The sequence below is a fragment of the Cebidichthys violaceus genome, unplaced genomic scaffold (genome assembly GCF_023349555.1).
Source record: "Cebidichthys violaceus isolate CVI_PGR_0920_01 unplaced genomic scaffold, fCebVio1.0.p SCAF_20, whole genome shotgun sequence".
In the NCBI taxonomy this organism is placed as follows: domain Eukaryota; kingdom Metazoa; phylum Chordata; class Actinopteri; order Perciformes; family Stichaeidae; genus Cebidichthys; species Cebidichthys violaceus.
Genome location: NW_027176373.1, coordinates 2,253,076 through 2,271,522, shown reverse-complemented (window position 1 = coordinate 2,271,522; position 18,447 = coordinate 2,253,076). Strand labels below are relative to the sequence as shown.

At 43.1% G+C, this 18,447-nt stretch overlaps 1 protein-coding gene across 1 annotated transcript in view; it reads right to left on the bottom strand.

Annotated features, from left to right (window-relative positions):
* zbtb16a (zinc finger and BTB domain containing 16a) overlaps positions 1-18,447 on the bottom strand; it is a 142,873-nt gene that overhangs the window by 1,940 nt on the left and 122,486 nt on the right. The window contains exons 5-6 of the mRNA XM_068716434.1: positions 12,980-13,150; positions 3,996-4,166 (exon numbers count right to left, since the gene is read on the bottom strand). Coding sequence (XP_068572535.1) covers positions 3,996-4,166; positions 12,980-13,150 — 342 coding nt within the window. The remainder of the gene's footprint in view (positions 1-3,995; positions 4,167-12,979; positions 13,151-18,447) is intronic.

Below are 18,447 nucleotides of genomic sequence, written 5' to 3'. Positions count from 1 at the left end.
CAAGTATCATAAGTATGGTGCACTTCAGTTTTCTCAGTCAAACCGGCTAACCTGTTTGTTGTCTGACTGTCAGACTTCTTTTCAGTAATTGTAGTAATTAACTCAGTGACTGATGCTTTTATTGCTGATAGGAATGCTGGCCAAAGCTACATAAATAAGAACCACTGTGTAATAAAACCGGAAAATCCTTTAATGGAAAAATGTTGTCTACATGTATACTGACAGTTAAGACTGCAGCATATGAAGCCTGTTGTGAAAGTAAAAAAAAAACAAAAAACCTCTCTATGGCAGGCCTTTAGGAGAGAAGGATGTCCCATTACTACAAATTTAGAGATCACAGATTTCCCCCTGCTGGCCCACAAGAAATCCGGATGTTGTTATGATAATTGGACTGTGCACATAGTAAGTGACAAGCCAAAACCCAAGAGTGAAATCCCAAACTGTCTCCTTAACAGCAGTGTGCAGCAGTAAAAGACCACACTAACTCTTTTAGGTCATTCCAACTGCCCCCAATAATGGGCACAATTCAAAAGAGAAAGAAGAATAAAAGCATGAACAGTAGTGGCTTGTTCACCTCTGAGAGACAGTATCAACACAGTGCCAGTCAGGTCCATTAAACTACCCCTCGAGCAGCTAACAAATGATCTTCTAATTACTCTGGTGGTTGGGGCGATACAAATCCTTTGTGTTCAGTTGTTGTCAATTCTGCCTTTATTAAAAAGACACCAATGTACTGGGATTTTGGAACCGTGCAAGGCTTTTTTTCCCCACATCATGCCGTGCAACAGAAGAGAACGAAAAAGAGATGTCCTGCTATTAAATATAATGTGTAACTATCAAATGTGGCAGCCGCTGCTTCTAAGACCATGCAGAGAATATCCTTAGCTCGTCTTTTGAAAAACCATCAAAAGACAACATTGGAATGCAGATGACGTCTATGCAAATACATAATTATATCATGTTCATGTAAACTTCCAAGTCCAAATGTCTGAGCATTTCAACTGCTTCTCAAGGTCTGAGATTCACTTTAATCTAGAGTTCTTGTGTTTCTTGCTCTGTCTGACTTCGTTGTAACAATGTCAGCATGTTGCCAGATCTCACTAATTGAGCTGCTGCTAACCCGTCAAACTGTCAGAGCTACCATGGAGCCCACACTGTCACTAACAGCACTCCTTGCATAAATATAATCAGAATTTTGGGAAAACAAAAAAGCGCAGCAGAGAGAAGCAGACAGAAGGGTCTACAATATGAGTTTGAAGGATACATCCATAGTGTTAAACTGATTCAGCAGCAAAAACAGCTTAAAAAGATAAAGATAGAAGCAATCACCTCATTACATTCGTTCTTGTGGTACTCCTTGTAGGCATTTTTTCCACTGTTTTTAAAAAGCCAAAAGCAGCATTTGGATACATCTTGTATACCTTCAGCACTGTACTAATGCTAGCTCCACAGGTTTTTACGTAGAAACGTACAATTTGATAGACCATGACTAGCTCAAAATCCACAAAACCAGCCTGAAAATAGAGAACATCTTAGTCGATTGCATGAGTGTCTATACAGAATCGGATAGTTGTCGGACCCTGGTCAGAACCGGCCAATGCTATGCTATGAATCGCCAGTCTGAGTCGGAGGTTAGGACTTAGCGAAGGGTTAATTAATTTGCTGACTATAATGGTACCATAGCTGCTAGACGTGAAGGTAAATACAGTGGAAAATGGCACCCAGTAGAGTGCATATATTCACCAAGTGTGGCAATAAACGGCAATATCAAAACAGGAAATAAAAGATGTTTTGAGAAAGTGTTAGTCACCTCAACCACTAGAAGTCCTTTGGACAAGCAGCCATGAATGAGCCCCAAAATATTTTGCAGTATGGTGCAATGCGAGATAAGCCATGGCCAGACACAGATATGCACACACTCACACAAGACCAATCTCATTATCTCCTGGCAGAGATAATAATTACAACTGAATCGTAATAAATTAGTTAAGTTTTAATTGTGACAATACTGAAACAGACTGGGATATGAACTAAAGATAAGATCTAAATGGGCAAAAATAACAAAAATGTTTGATGTTTAAATGTCTGCCATTTCTTTTACAACCCACATTTAACCAATCTGGTACATTACACAAAATACAGCTCGATCCATGGAGAAATCCTGAAGGTGTCATAAATCAAAGTGTGGGGCCGCTCTCTTGCTGTGGGGGCTGCTTATATTCAAGAAGCACATTTCAATTCAGCAACAGCAGCCATCCTAAATGTGCTAATGATTTGAGTGATGGCAGGGAATAATCCACCAGTGCTCATGCCGGCAGACGCAAATTAGACATGTAAATGCTGACCTTTACCAATGGCATTTGAAATGAGCTGTCGGATGTGATCTAGCCCAGCGCTCGCTGTCACCCTTCAGCTGGAGCCTCGCACATGTGTGCTGGCAAAAAAAACGGGTGGCCTCATGCCTACGCCGCTTGTTCTGCCTGTCCTTTTGGAGCCCTGGTTAACCTTGACCTCCGTGGGGGTTAGGGTTCCTGCGTCATTCGGCCAATAAGCACAAATACAGTGTTGCAGGTCGTCACGTGTTGTTCCGCAGCAGTGTGGACACCTGCGTTATGTTGATATCGATAACCAGACTGTAAACACGGTCGCCTCAAATAACTAGCTAATAATGAATTGCAAATGGGGCCCAGGTATTGATCCGCCATTGGCATTTGGGATGTGTGGAAAGAAGGGGGCGGTCGCGGTGGGGTGGGGTGGGGTGGGGTGGGTGGGGTGGGGTTTAGGTTGCCAATGTCGATGATTCATCAAGCAGCTCCCTTTTGTGCGATGTGGCCTTTGACTGTGAGCTTGTCACTTGCTCTTGTTATCTGCTGTTGCTCTCCGGCTTAACGCAAAGCCCCCTCCCCCATACAAAAGGGGAAAGGGTGGATGGGGGGGAGCCAATTATTGGACAGGCTGCCTTGATAGTGTGGCTTAACAGCTGGCTTATTGAATGGGAGATGGGAGTGTGCTGCTGCTGCTGCTGCATGTGTGTGTGTGTGTGTGTGTGTGTGTGTGTGTGTGTGTGTGTGTGTTCGAGAAAAAGAGATGGTGAGGAAGCATAAAGCTTTGGCTGTGTGCCATCCTGGTGAGCACTCATGATATCCTCACTCAGTCTGCTACGTAGCGTGCACTCATTCTCCAGGGCGACCAGCTTATCACTGTGTCAACATCTTTATGGGGCTCTAAATATACTGGGATCAATACAAAGTCTTCGGAGACATTCATCTACTGTATCACAGCAACAAAGATATTCATCTGGTCTGGGCCTTGCAACTCGGATTTCCTACAACAGGGTCCTTTCACAGGCACCAAAAGCTGCATCGATATATTTCAACACCGTCTTATTATGAGCGGCAATGGGATATAATGTTGCACTCACTTCAAATTAGGGAAAAAGTGGAAGAGTGGGATGACGTCTCACTGATACAATTTCGAAAGTGTTTATGATATTGTATATATCTTAAACAAAATGTGTTCAAATGGTCACAGAACTAGTTCAAGTTGTTAGCTTAGCGTAAAAACTGAAAGCAGAGGAAAACAGCTGCCAACCCCTCTAAAGCTCGCTAATCAACATTGAATCTTGCTTGTTTGATGAAGGGTTGGTATTTTAGAGGGAGTTAGTATCCTGGGTAACGGTCTTGGCAAACAAAAGGCACAGCTTCCCAGTACTTTTGTTTTGTCACAGTGAGGTTGCCAGGTTTGATCCCATTGTGCCTGCACAGAGACCAAAACTTCTGCTCACAGAACCATATCTGGCAACCTGTGCTATAGCTTTAGATGCTGCAAGAGATGCTCTGGGCAAGAAGGATAAACCATTGCAAATCAAGAAATAGTTCCAGCACATAAATCCCACAAACGGTTCCCAAATCCTTTGATCATCAACATAAATTAAATGCAGCGTCTTTCTGTTCAAACAGCCTCTTTGTCAGCTGGACCTATTTTGATCACAGTACCTGTGTGCACACGGTAGTGGGTTTCCAGCTGGTGCTTGAGGCTGAACTTCTTCCCACAGCCGTTACATTCATAGGGCTTCTCCCCGGTGTGGATGCGCTTGTGGCCCTTCAGCGTGCTCTCATCTCGGAAGCAGCTCCCGCAGAACTCGCACTCATATGGATGGTCCCCTGCTGAAATGTGGAGAGACAGAAGCAAAGCTGACATCATCTGCACACAAGGTCTTTGTTGAGAAAAAAAAGGCAGTAGAACAACACTTCTTGAGCATTTGTGAAAATACAGACTGAAGGACAGGATTAACAGACTTGAGTATGAGGGCCAAAAACATTAAGCTTTGATTACGCGCACAACTGTTTTGGTGGGTTTATGCACAACGGCAGAACAATAGGTGTTTATGCTCTAATGGATGCCCACTTAACAGCCTTAATACCAGCAGAAAACGTAACCCATCTGTTGTCTTCTCTACAAATCACCTGCACTGTTGTTTGCTTTGTGTAAAATAATCGTAGCCTGTCATGGCTGTTCATGATGTGTTATTGACCCAACTGCTACTCTCACAATACATTAACGGATAACCTGACTGACGTATATATATGTGACTATATAGCTAATATACCTAATTACTCTATTTTAGATTATTTTCATCTCCTGTTTTGACTGAAATCTAATTTATGTTTGTCTTTTTTATACTGCGTCGTGTTTCTTTTCCATCTTTTCTTAATGCCTTTTTGTTTTATGGAAAGCACTTTGAATTCCCTTATTGCTGAAAGGTGCTATACAAATAAACTCGTCTAGCCTTTAATTCAAGAACTCACAAACACGTTGATTCCTTCACTCCCTCAAGGCAGATGGTTGTTTAATGAAGGCTGTCAAAAATGCAAGGATTTAAGTACATTTGGACGTGGCAGCCAATCACCGTCCTCTTTCTGTTTTGGTTTGAATATTGCAGCAGGCTAACGGGAGGAAGAAAAAGGGGCGTTGGGTTGTTTCATGTACTTAATTTAGATCACCATCTTGCTCTAAATGAAAAACATCACAGCTCACAAGACCCAGAGAACTCATTCATCCCTCTGATATGCCAGCTCTCTGACTGAAACGCTAAGTGCTGCAGATACAATGTTTAAAACATTCATATTTCGACCCCAGGCCCGCAGTGTGCAGGAGATCAAATGGACAAAAATAGGAAGCACTGAATTTGGCATCAACGTGTGTAGTGTTGCAGATTGGAGCGCTAAACCTGTCAAAATGTTGGCACAACCTTGTTCACTGTCATGCGAACAATGTAAGTTTATTGGTCACTTGCTGCCAAGTTTATTTTTACTTCTGAAACTTTACTGTTGTACGACGGCGTATTAATGCAGGGCCATTGTAGATAAAGAAATTAAGAAATATGGAGCAGGAGGAGGGGGAAACACTCCAGGGAGAGACTAAAGAGATTCAGGTAGAAATTACTCCACTGTATCTCTACATAGAAAATAGTTGTTTGCTGCTAAATTAATGTTCTGAATGTAAAATACAGCTCCTTTAATAGACATCTTCAATAATACACGAAACATTTAGGGCAACTTTTTGGTCACGGTTAAATGAGAAGAACTGAAACTGAAAAATGAAGTTGTCGACCCATTCATCGGCCTTTCCATACCTTTAACTTCAATGTATTGCCCCACTGTCAGCACAGCATGCAATCCATTTCTATTCATGGCTCCTCTGTCTAATGCCTTCACACTGGGTAAATGTACTCTCAAGTTGTATTTACAGAGCACCACATTTCTGTTCTGAGACATTAGACTTATTCCAGACGCCACGCTGGCAGTGGATGTACAGTATGTGTGCCTTTAGAAATGTAAATGACAACAGGCTTTGCATTTTCCTCCTCAGGCTGCCAGAGCACAGGTCCCCACGGGGCAGCAGTAATGGCTATTCAGATGTCAATAATCAGGGATATTATGATTTGCAGGAGGCCCTCCCCAGCTGTCCAAAGACTAATTGTATTCCTGTTTGATGAGGAACTGTTCCTTGCATCATTTGCCCCCCCCCCCCCCAGTTACACTCACTCTCTGGCCAAGTAATGCTGTGGATGTTTAGTAATGTATTTCACACCACCGCTGCAGGTTTAAGTCACCATCAATGACCTATGCCTTTCATTATCTGCCTGTCCGAGCAGCAACGTGCCAGGGAATAAATTGCATTTCTCGTTATGTGCCGCCGCCGCCGCTACCCTGCTGTTGAGAGACAATTTCACTTCCATCTTGCATATTTTATTTCGTGCCTGTATACAGCATGTACGGGTTTATTTGGTTTATTTAGGAGGAGAGACTGACAGAGGGATGAAAGAGGGATGATAGATGGACACCCCTTAAATGCTGATACCATTTTAGGTGTGCTATACTTTCATGGAAGAAACGTTTTCTGTGCCTTGTGATGTTGAACGCCTTCCCATTAAAGGGAGGCTTTGATGGGGATGGAGGTGTGTGTGTGTGTGTGTGTGTATGTGAGTGGGGGGGGGCAGGGTTAAAACTGAGACAGGGATGGAGCAGGGGATGTGGGTGTATATGGCGGCGGCGTTGGGAGCTGGGTAAAATCGATAAAAGTGACAGTCTTTATTTGTCTGCGTGAAGTTATCAGTGGCTCCCGCTGTAAGACATTGTGCTCTTTCTAGCGTTTCAACCACAGCAGAGATCACAATCCATCACGGAGCTCGGTGGGCTCGCACGACGCTGCAAGAATAATAATTGAGCTCAGATTCACCTGCCTTTAATTAGGGCCTCCGATCAGAGCGGCGAGTGGGATGCTAATACTCAGAGGAAGCCTATGTTATTTACGCTTAATGTCCTGTTGCTGCGCCAGCGTCTGCTGTTAGCAAACTTCATCAAAAATCGGGAATTAGTAGGAAAGAGCTTACTGGTTTTTTCCAGGTTTCAATACAAGGTTGTTGTTTTTCTTAACTTAAAAGAATATACCAGTGTATATGCAACATATGTACTCTTTACATTAGCGCTGACGTGTTTCTTTCATCTCAGAAGGCTACTAAAATCAACTTCCACAGCCTTTAAACAGTAGGTTGAAAAAAGCCTCTAATTGTCTTACACGTCACTTCATTTTGACGTTATTGCTCGGATTTCTGTTGAAAATGTAAGTTCTGATAAATGTAGGAAGCCATTCGGAAATAACATGGAAATTATATCCACTTGAACTCACTCATCCCAGCTTCTGTAGTTATTAAGTCTTTCAACCTTATCTTTCTGACAAAGTACTGACTTATAGGTTATGTATTTAGATCAAATATTTCTAAGTCCAAGCCCACTGTTCAGCTTCCAAAAAGAAAAACTAAATATTCCTCACTACCATTGACAGAACTATGCTAATTGTATGAGGCTGTCACCCATAAAAACTGGATGCTGCATTTGCTTGTTTAGAATAACGGTGCTCAGTCTTGTAAAATGCAGAGTGGTTGCTGTCAAGGCTCCAGCATCCTGCGGTAGCATATCATGCACGTTATCTCCTGTAGCCACTCGGGGCCGCCAAAGTGCAAAGATGCGCCGGAGAGCTCTGAATGAAACAGACACAATTCTATAATCACATTGTGAGGAGGGCCAGACAGGACTTCATTTTGTCAGGATATTCTCACGGGGGCTGGAGAATAATGGGGACATGTCCTCTGTCCATCCAAAATCTGCCACTATTACTTCCTCCCTCCGTCTGTCCTCCTCTCATCCCTACTCTTCCTCCCCTCCTTGCCTTCCTTTCCCATCCTATCTCTCCTCTCACTCTCCGGTGTGACCACATGGCAGAGAGGCCGCAGATGAGGACTCAGCACAGTGAGGTGGAACCACAGCATGGTGAGTGGACCCGTGGGTGCCCCCGAGCGCCACCACCTGCGTCTCCTGACCCCTCCCCATGCACCTCCGCCTCTACATTTACACCCCCTCCTCCCCGTCGCCCCCTTTGACACCCAAAAGGCCTGCCGAGGGTGCCTGTGCCCATGGGCACCCGGGGCGTGTTCATTATATACGGTAAGAGGCTGTAAATCACTGGGCTCCATCACTGCCAGGACCAGAACTGTCGCTCTCTAAATTCAATTCAGTCCTCCCTCTCTCTCTCTCTCTCTCTCTCTCTCTCTGGCTATAGCGCTATCAAATACAGCTGCGAACACAAAACACCCCGCCACAGCAGACAGCAAATTGGCTCCGAGTTAAGAAAAAAAAAAACACACACACAGACACTTACACACAGACAGTGCACAACAACGGAATATTAATGAAGGCCTGGTCTGTAAAGAGAGAGCGCGTGTGTCTGTGTGCGGGGTGTTAGGAGAGGGGAATAGCACAGCTGCCATGGCCGCCACTGTTATAAGCCCACATTGTGTGTTTGTGCGGGAGTGCTTGAACCTATACTGTAGTGCTCATACATGCAATAAAGATATACAAACACAATAAAGGGGCAACATGGAGCAGAGTGTGTGCAATATCCTGGCATGTGAAGAGAAAGGTGACGAAACTGCAGGTGGAAGGAGGAAAACGAGGAAAAAGGAAGACGCATTGAGGGAGAGCGGGAGAGATGGCATGATTAAGATGCTGAAATAAACACCATTAAATTCGGGTTTTTTTTTTTCTTCCTTTTCTCCCCCTTCCTCGTCCTAAATGGTGATCCAGTGTCGGAGCCCGCACCAGCAAGGCTGCTTTCAATAGATAAGCCAGCAGACAGGTAAAATGAAGCACACATAATGCATGTCCATAAAAGTGCTTTTTGCTTTTGTCGTTTGATACAAGAACGGTGATTCAACCAATAACCGCGAGCTAGAAAGCTTTCTATGCTAGATGAGCTGCCACACTCTCACCATTAAAATTAGGGCGAATACGGAATTGAGATCTTGGTATTTATGAGGAAATGTTGCCAACATTTATTCCTGTTTCCAGGAAAAATACCTGTGTGAACCTGTGACTTCTTGCACGTGTGCGTCTATACGTTCACGTGCAAGAAGACTTCAAATACACTGACCTTGAATTGCAATTATTACGGCACTATAACTCCATCCAGTTTTATTCTGAGTCATTCTTTACATTTATTTTTAATGCCACAATGGCTGCCTTTAAAAAAAAAGTCTTCATATTCATATTATTGTGTACTTTTTTATGCTTTGCCAACATTGTTTTTTCTTTTTTTCATGCCAATAAAGCAACATCGAATGGAATTGAATTGAGAATGAAGCAAAACGAAAATCTGTAAAGGAAAACTTTGCGGATGGTTCAACAGGTGGCGGAATCAGATCTGAATGAGATAACACTAGTTTTAACAATAAACAGTATAATACTGTCGTGGCCCAGACCGCTGGAACGACTCGTCAAAATGGCTGCACATGAAGGAGCTTCCTTCTCGGTCACTGCATGCTGTAATAACTTCCGGTCATGGGTTTTGCTTCTCAGGCTATAGTGAGGTACCTCTGAGTGGTGGAGCTTGTTGGAGCTGTACGCAGGTTGAGAGGAAGATTAGAGGACAATATTCGGGATGGAAAAAAAGCACTGACAAATACTTTTAGGAAAAAAAGTATTTGACATAGGGTTAACATTCTCCAAAAAAGACAATATAATGGAGCATCAATAGTAAAAGGTGCAAATATATCATTTGAAACCAATAAAAAAAATGGTAAAAAAGATGATTTATTAGATATAATTGTTGTGGTAGTAGTTTGTTATTACAGAAAGTGAAATATTGTTTTGGCGGAACAGTCCCTGATTTTATTGTGTCCTCCACACGTCCACACCTACACCCTTATTAATTATACTTTGTTTGTATTTTGGATGCATGTTGGACGCTTGAAAGTACAACAAATGTATAACAAAAACCCGTGGGATGGATATGGACAGGCGTCCACATTGGACGGACTTTGTTGGATGAGGGTAGTGCACGGGTGTCTCTGTATAAAGGTAGGCAATGGTATAAGGCCGGTTCTCTGAGGTGGATACCCCGTCTCACTCGGCCTGTTTTTAAACACTATTTTCGCCTTGTTAAACAGCAAAGTGTGAATGAGATTATTAACATCAAAGTGTAAATGTAGAGGAACACCATGCTTGTCTTTTTTTTTCTTTTTTTTTTAAGGGTAAATTAGGACCTATTTCTGGCTCCCATTATGGCTGTGTGAGTGGCTGACTTTATAATCCCCTGACAAAAGGCTCCGCATCATATTTAAACGATTGCTTTCGCGGCTGGCTCATTGTGATTTAACACACGGCCACAGTGGGATGCGGTTCAAAGTGGCATGAGGCTGCAAAGTCTCATCTGCAGCTCCAGGAGACGAGCTGGGGTGACATTTGCGTCGCCCGGGTGGGCAGGTGGATCAGAGACGCTGCTTTTGTCCTCTCCAATGTCTGGCAGACAGAGCAGATGTGTGCATTGCTACTGTACAGACGGCTCAAGCAGCCCCTCCCTCCCCCCTCTCCCCCCCTTCACCATCACACACTAATGGTGTATTCGCCTGACTTGTAAATAGGGCCGACTGCTCTCATCTCACTCCTTTCGTTTCAAATATTTATCCGTGAGCCGGTGAGCTAAATCGGCTCTGACAGTGAGACTGTTATTTAAGGTCGCAGACAGGCGGCTGGGTGAGAGAGAGAGAGAGAGAGGGAGAGAGAGAGAGGGAGAGAGGGTGAGAGCGAGAAGAAAAAAAACATCCATCCCTCGCCGCTGAAATGGGATTCATTTCCATGTGTTCATATTCTGTCATGGTTACGTTTTTTTTTTTTTTTTTTTTTTCTTTTTTTCACTCTGAATAGCAGCATCCGTCAGGCTACCTCTGCTCCCTCGCAACAATGTATTAGTATCCTGGCCTCGCCTCAGTAGAGAGCCGGCACAGAGAATTACTGGAGTGGACTGAAAAAAAAACAAAAACAACAACAACAAAAAAAATACTCTCTGTAAATAAGCTGCGTCTGACTGCTGCAGAATTCATTTTGGGTTGACCTGAATTAATGCTGTTTATTCAGCTGAGCTAGAGGAGCAATGCAACTGGGTAGGGATAACATCATTCACTCCCATTTCCTAAAATAACATGGCTTTTCACTTGTAATATACTGTAAGCTATATTTGTCCACGGCCATCCTGGTCGTGGGCAAGATTCTTGAAGGTGCATTCCCGTTATTACTACTGCTATTTTATAACACACCAGGGTGGGAGGTGGTAATATGGGACAATAAATCCTGTGAAAATGTGTGCTCAACATTTGTATAAAAGAAAAAGCACATCCAAGATTTAAGGCTTTCTGTGTGACTAGTTAGATATTTGCATGGGGAAGTTTCTCAGAAATGTTATTAATTGATGTGAACTATCTCGTGAAAATTCCATGTTCTCATATCATGTCCATTTATCACACGTGAAATGAGCGAGATTTTTTTGCCGTGTTCCACATGTAATAAACATGTGCTTTTAAGAGTGCGTTTCAACTGATCCTCTTCAACACATGACCTCATTATCAGGCAATAAAGCAGGTCACACCGTAAGCTCTTTATCATGTCAGTTGATATTGTGTATGAGTGGAGCATATTCCCATATACCCAAACAAAGCTAAAATTAATCATTATACCAAAATCCTACTGCTGCACAGTGACCCTGGGACAGATGGTGATCTAGCCTTGCTATTATGCAATATAATGATAATAACATGTCATAATATTGAGACTGTCTCTAACCACCAGGTTGGTATTCATTACGTGGAGGTCATCAAAAATATTTACAGCTTAAAAAACACGGTTTAGTGCTGATTTTCCTCTGAAATGTTACCGAAAACCCTGGAGTGGCTCCTCTACTAAAGCTCCACTCAGACATTAATGTCCTTTCAAATTGTTTCAATGATTAAAAATGTCAAAAATAAAATCTTTAAAAATGGCACTGATCCCCGCGACTTAACACTCAATTTTTCTGTTTTGATTTCAAATCCTTGATGTCAATATGAATCCTCACTGCGCGGTCCGCTCTGCTTTATTAGTAGAAGAAACGGAATATATTCAAGTGCGCTCTTTTGAGAATAAAGGGCAGACCAGACATAAATGGTGACGCAAGTTCACTGCAAATTCTTATTCGAGCAAGACCATCAGAGTCGACTTATTCCCTGACCAGAGATGCTGCTGCAGCATTGCACTGGTGCACCTGAGGCGCCGATGTAAATTGGGTTGGACCAGGAGGGATGAATTATTAGTAGATGTGGCAGGAGCTAGAAAGCATGGCGAATTAAAGGCACAGTCTGTAGGACTCAGGGGCATCTAGTGTTGTGGTTGCAGATTGCAACCAACTGAGCAGCCCTCTGCTCACTCCTCCCTTTCCAAGACTGGAGCGAAGTACGTCTGACGGCGGCTGGCGGTGCCATTGTTTTGCACTTGGTGGCTGACTTTACCGCAGATTTTACAAGTGTGTCAGAGAACTACGGTGGCCTTCAGGTCACATAAAAAAAGTGCAAGGCTCTCTTTAGTGAGAGGGCATAAGCAAGTGTGTTTATCCATTCTGGGCTACTGCAGAAAAGATGGCGGTGCAACACGGCGGACTCTGTGAAGAGCACCCGCTCCCTATGTAGATACAAGCGTATCTACATAGGGATCTGATTCTTAATTTTTGGTTAATACACTCCAGAAAACATAGTTATGAATATTATATTAATTTCCTGCCAATATATCCCCTGAAATGCTACACACTGGCACTTTTAAAGGATGTTTTTTATGACCTAATGCACTATAGTTACTCTAGTAAGTTCTCCAAATGTAGTCAATATTTCATTGGATTATCATGGCTTTGGGGGAGCTGAGCTTGATGGCGGGACTCTTGATGTGTCAGTCAGTCTGTCTTCCAACTAAAATCATTTCCCAGAATGAGCCGGAGAAAGTGTTGAAAATGAATAGACGGATACACACCGTGGAGCACGCCAACGCTTCGCTTCATACCACCGGTGAACTTAAGGCCCCATCGCCGAAGTGAAGATGGTTTAGTGAGTGCTTCCACTGACCTGTGTGTGAGCGTATGTGGCGCTTGAGTGCAGTGTGGCTGGGGAAAGTCCGGTTGCATTCACTGCAAATGTAGCTGCGAACGCCGGCGTGGACTTCCATGTGCTGCTGCAGCGCCGGCTGGGTCTGGAAACGCTTCCCGCAAAGCAGGCAGAAGATGGCCATGTCGGACCCTGCAGAGCAAAAGACACAATATGTTGAGTTGCTGGTGAGTTTTATTACAGGTAAAAAAAAAACCAAGAAAACACTGTGGAGCTAGACAGCTTCACGGTAGATCCACAGCGACAACCAATGGCCGCTTCGCTCAAACAAATCACGCTAAAAGGTTGCACATGCACACGGTGATTAAGACGCAGGATAAGCAACAACTCAGGTGTGATTTTTATGGGCTCAGGCATGTAACATTTTACCAACTTAGCCTTCATAGGCTTACATGAAGCAAACTGTATTTATAGGATTAAAGGTGCAAACAGAACTCGAGTTTCAGAGCGGCTGTGTAGAAGATAAAGATCTCCTATGCAATACTTCAATCGAATCTTGACTCTAGCGAGCACTGTGCATTTTTCTCCAGCAGAGATAAAGAGCGCACAGTTGCAAGCGCGCAAACACACACAAAAAAAAAATCACAAACAGGAACAGACACACACACACACACACACACACACACACACAGCTGCACGCTCCCTTGAACACACTCCCTTCACACTTTTTCAATTACCAGACTGGGGAAAACTCTGGGGAAGGACTGAGTGTTTGGAGCTCAGTTTCTATTTCATCAGTCAATAACACATCTTTGGGGCAAAGCTGACACTAATTTAAAAATCTATGAAGAGCAGCCCGCCTCATGTTCATAACCACTGGAGGAGGAGGAGGGCCCACGACAGCCTCCGCGCCAGATCAATCACTGTCTCTGCTGCTCTACACGCTAAAGAACAGGGATGGAGGGAAGATGCACCGCTGGAGGATGATGGCGATAGGAGGAAGGGTAGAGAAGAGCTGCAGGATTGCAGGTAAAGATAAGAGATTCAGTTTGTAGTAAAGGAGGCTAATGTACAAATCCAAGAGGGGGAAAAAAAAAACACATCTAATTTTGGTGCATGTAGGGGAGAGAAATAAATATTGACAAACCTTCCCTTTCCGACTTAAGCTCTGTCTCTACGTTTCATTTTCTGTTGTACAGGAGAGAAAGCCAGTGTGTCTGCAGGAGTGTAGAGCTTTCATTAGATCCTTGTTGAACACTCATGACTGAAAGCCTGAGACACTAATCTGTCAGCCCTACAGGTGAGTAGGATTCGGCCTTTTCTCTAGACTCACCATCAGGGCAGATTTCCCTCTTTTACACAAGATGTATTAAATTGTATTTGGCAGATTGACAGAAAATTTGCTGAGCACATTTCAGGCTACCTTGAGCATAAACCGCTCTGGTCTAATGGCACCGCAGAGTTTCCTCCAGCTCCACTCTCACGACAAACTTCATACATCACCCAAAAATGTCAACAGTAAACATGTCAAACCTTTTTTTTTTTTTGCCAAATGTTCATACTGCATGTGTCTTCAAAATGCACACTCATTTTATATCTAGATTTTCTTTTCAACGATTTTGAAGACGCAGTAGGTGGTGCTCTGTGTGTTTCAGTTGTGGTAAATGCCAGTGTTCATGCTAACAAGTTCTTACCCTACTTTTTTTCAAAGTAAACTGGGAACATAAACTCCACCGTGATCATAATAGCGAGTGTAAAACCTTTCAGTGACTGGATGTAGATTCAACTGTGTAAATGCAAACTAGTTCATACATGCTACTAGTGCTAAGCTAGTTTTCTCCTGTGTTGTTTTTTCCTCGCCAGTCTCTTTTCTCCTCCTCTCTGCTTTTATCAATGAAGAGACAATTGACTGGGGTCGATTGCTGCTGGAATCCCTCTAGGACTCCAGGTACTTAAGTGGCTTTTGATTGACAGGCATGCCCCCTATTCACTTCTATTCTCTCTCTACCTCTCTCTCTCTCTCTCTCTCTCTCTATATATATTGGTGTATCGTGTGTCTTAGGTTTGGCTAAGTGGACTACCATAAGCAGACGACTACCTTCTCTGGGCCGCGGACAAAACAATTCACGGTCACAATAAAGACGAGAAGTAACGCGCCATTATTGCTGTTGTTTGGAGAGGTCGGGAAAGAAAATGGCCCGAGTGGTCTGCAGAATAAGTGAAAATGATAGTGAGGGAGGAGGGGGGGTGGGGGGGTGGAGAGAGACTTTGGTCAAAGATGGGGAATTAGAGTGGGAAAAAAAAAAAGCTTTTGGAATGTAAAAGGTTATCGGACCTTTGACCTAAGGTCTAGGCTAAGGCGTGGACATGGTGGAAATATGAAACCTAGATGAACACACACACACACACACACACACACACACACACACACACACACACACACACACACACACACACACACACACACACACACACACACACACACACACACACACACACACTTTACTTTGAAGTCAGTGCAGTTACAGTGGCGAGTCACATTATGTTGAATGCCATATGACACGTGTCAGAAATTATGTGTCAACTTTTAAAGGAGTTTGTTTTCAAAGCAACACGAGACACCTAAGAGAGTCAATGTGACACACACAGACAAAAGTGCACCAAAAAGAACAAAGGTGATAAGTAGAAACGGGAATTGATCCACATTTAAACATGCTACTTTATACCCTAGAACCTAATACATCTACTTCAAAAATGACAACATCTACAATACAGCCACTGCTTGTTGAGCTTTGAAGAGCTGCTTTTTATGGCAGTGCTGCCATTAAGAAAGCATATGCATTTAATAGCAAACCATAAAGGTATATTTCCTGATGTAAGGAGGACAGGAGACCGTGAAGGTGGACAATAACTACACGGCTTAAGAGCTCTTTCATCTGTATGCCTCGATCTTGCTTTTTATCAATAGAAAAATCCTCCATAGCTTATCCAGCAGATAAAAGCATCATTGAATTGGAGGGGACATAATGCTGTATCTCCATCTCATTCATCACTCAAAAGATCTGGATGGTGGCTGTCTTCAAGTAGATGTTGAGTAGCCAACTCTCAATTGCAAAGGTGGACCACTACAAGGACCTGAGTAAGAAAAACCTTGCCTTAAAACATGTCGCTTGGGTAATAAAGCTCCAGACTTGAGAGGAAACAGATCTGTGTTCATGCCTTTCAACAATGTGGGAAAGCTGCACTTGTTGCTTGCCATCATTTCCCCTTCTTGCAAACTGCAAACCACAATTTAAGTGCAGTGCGAACCCTGATTAGTATTAGACCAAATTAAGTGCTACACACTATACAGTCAGTGCAGGGAATAACGTGTGTGTGTGTGTGTGTGTGTGTGTGTGTTGCAGGATAGTGAGTAAAGGTGTTGTCGGCCGCTGATAGATGAAGAGAGCAGTGGAGAGATAAAAAAGGAAGGAGAAGTGGGAGAAAAGTAGTTGACCCGGGAGGTCCATTACAGTGTAAAATTGAGTCAGCCCAAAGTGACACCTGAAAGGAGGAGCCGGAGGAGCCGGCAGAGTGGTGGTGGTGGTGGTGGGGGTGGGGGGGTTCTTAGTCTCAGTCCTGTTTGGCTGTTTTGGAATAATTTACCTGCTCTAACCAGCCTCTCTCTCCTTCTCCCGCCATCTATTTATAAAGGCTCGGGCAGCTTGTGGCTGTTTGTGTGTGCGGCCGCGGCAGTGCCGGCAGTATCTTAATGGGCCTGGAGTGGCAGGGCTGCTGTTATTTAAGTGGAGGATGGACAGAGCCCGGTAATGGAGAGGAATACTCCCCGATGGGAGGTGACATTGGCCGGATGGGCACAGAGCAGAGAAATGGGGTAGAGGCTGGCCACGGAGGTAGGCACTTTTACTGATTCTGATGTGCAGCAGGGTAAACAAGCAACCGGCCACCTCGAAAGAAAAGTCTGAGAGAGAGAGAGTCTTAAAAGATCCCAGTTAATGGCCTCAAGCTATAATACATACTATACTTAATTTCCAAAAGAAACCCCCTTTTGTTACCACAAGTGATACCAAACCATCCAGGATTAAAATATTGAAGAGCTGAATCATATAGAAGTAGCTTAAGATTTAAGGTAATTCAATTCTTTACAAGAACTAATAGGTAATTTTACTGCGAGTCTTGATAGTGATTTTGAAAATCATCGCTTCATTAAAAGGATACTTCGCGAGAAGTTGAGCAGTAAAACCAAAACCCTCCCTCAGACACCTAAAGGTGATGCAACTGATGCCTATTTCTTGCTTCAGACTCCCTGAAAACCTTAGTTGAACTTCTGAAAACCAATATTGCTCACTTTCAATGTCTGTAGACACACACCCAAAATTGACTTCATATTTTCTTCACGTAGCTTTCAAGCTGAACAAGCGCCTGTCATGTTTGACTTTAACAACTCAAAGACATGTTTCAGGATGAGCGTCACAGTCCTTACTTGCTTCAAATCCATCCTTAAGGCTTGTGTTTCGCCGACTGCAGTCGAGACAGTTAAATGCGTCCCGACTGTGGCCTGCAATGCAGCGTGCTGAACGGAGGACCTGCCAGAGTTAATGAGGCAGTGAGCAGCGGGACCTCAGCACAAGGTGTTCAATCACAGGCCATTACCACAGCCCCCAACCTCTGTTACTGCTTGCTCTTGTCAATAGCAATCTATAATAGGCTATAGTTTATCTATAGAGAGGGTGACTAAATGTGGGCTCCTGTATCCTAAAACGCCCGCATTCATTGTAGGTGTCTAGGTTCGATCTCAACGTGAGGCCTAATAACAGAAACGTGATCTCAAAGTCACCACAACATGATTTACGATGGCTTCATGTGTTGCTGCCTTCAAGTGATGCTTATCTTTAAACGTCAAATTAAAACCTACCTACCAGGCCTTTGATTAAGAGCGTTTGAAGAATGTTCAATTCACTTATTTTATTGTATTTAAGTTGTAAAGTGTAATTGCTATTTTAATAATCACTTATTTTATTGTATTTAACTTTATTTTATATTGTTGTTATTACTGCACTTGTCATTTCAAGCTGCTTTACTACCATTACTGTTATATCTTTTAATTGTAATATATTACATCTTTAACATTTTATCGTCTTGCAGGTATTGGTGTTAAATTGTTAAATTGCTTTATTGTTTTTGTCTTTTCTGTTTTCACGGTCCTCACTTATTCTGTCATATTTTCGGGTAGTCAGTCATCTGTCATCACTTTTTGCACTAACCTGTATGTAAGGTGCTATTGGAAAAAAACTTTGATTGGTGTGAGCTTATGAGAGTTTCATAAACACTATTCATCGTGAGCGTGAGTGTCATTTACCTAAACAAATCGATTCAGGCTTCAAGGTCCACTTAGGAGCTTTCAACAGGTGGTTGAAAGCTCTTGGAAATTTTTTTTTTTTTTTTTGTCAAAATAAATAGTTCATGTTACGTCTAAGTGACGTAACATG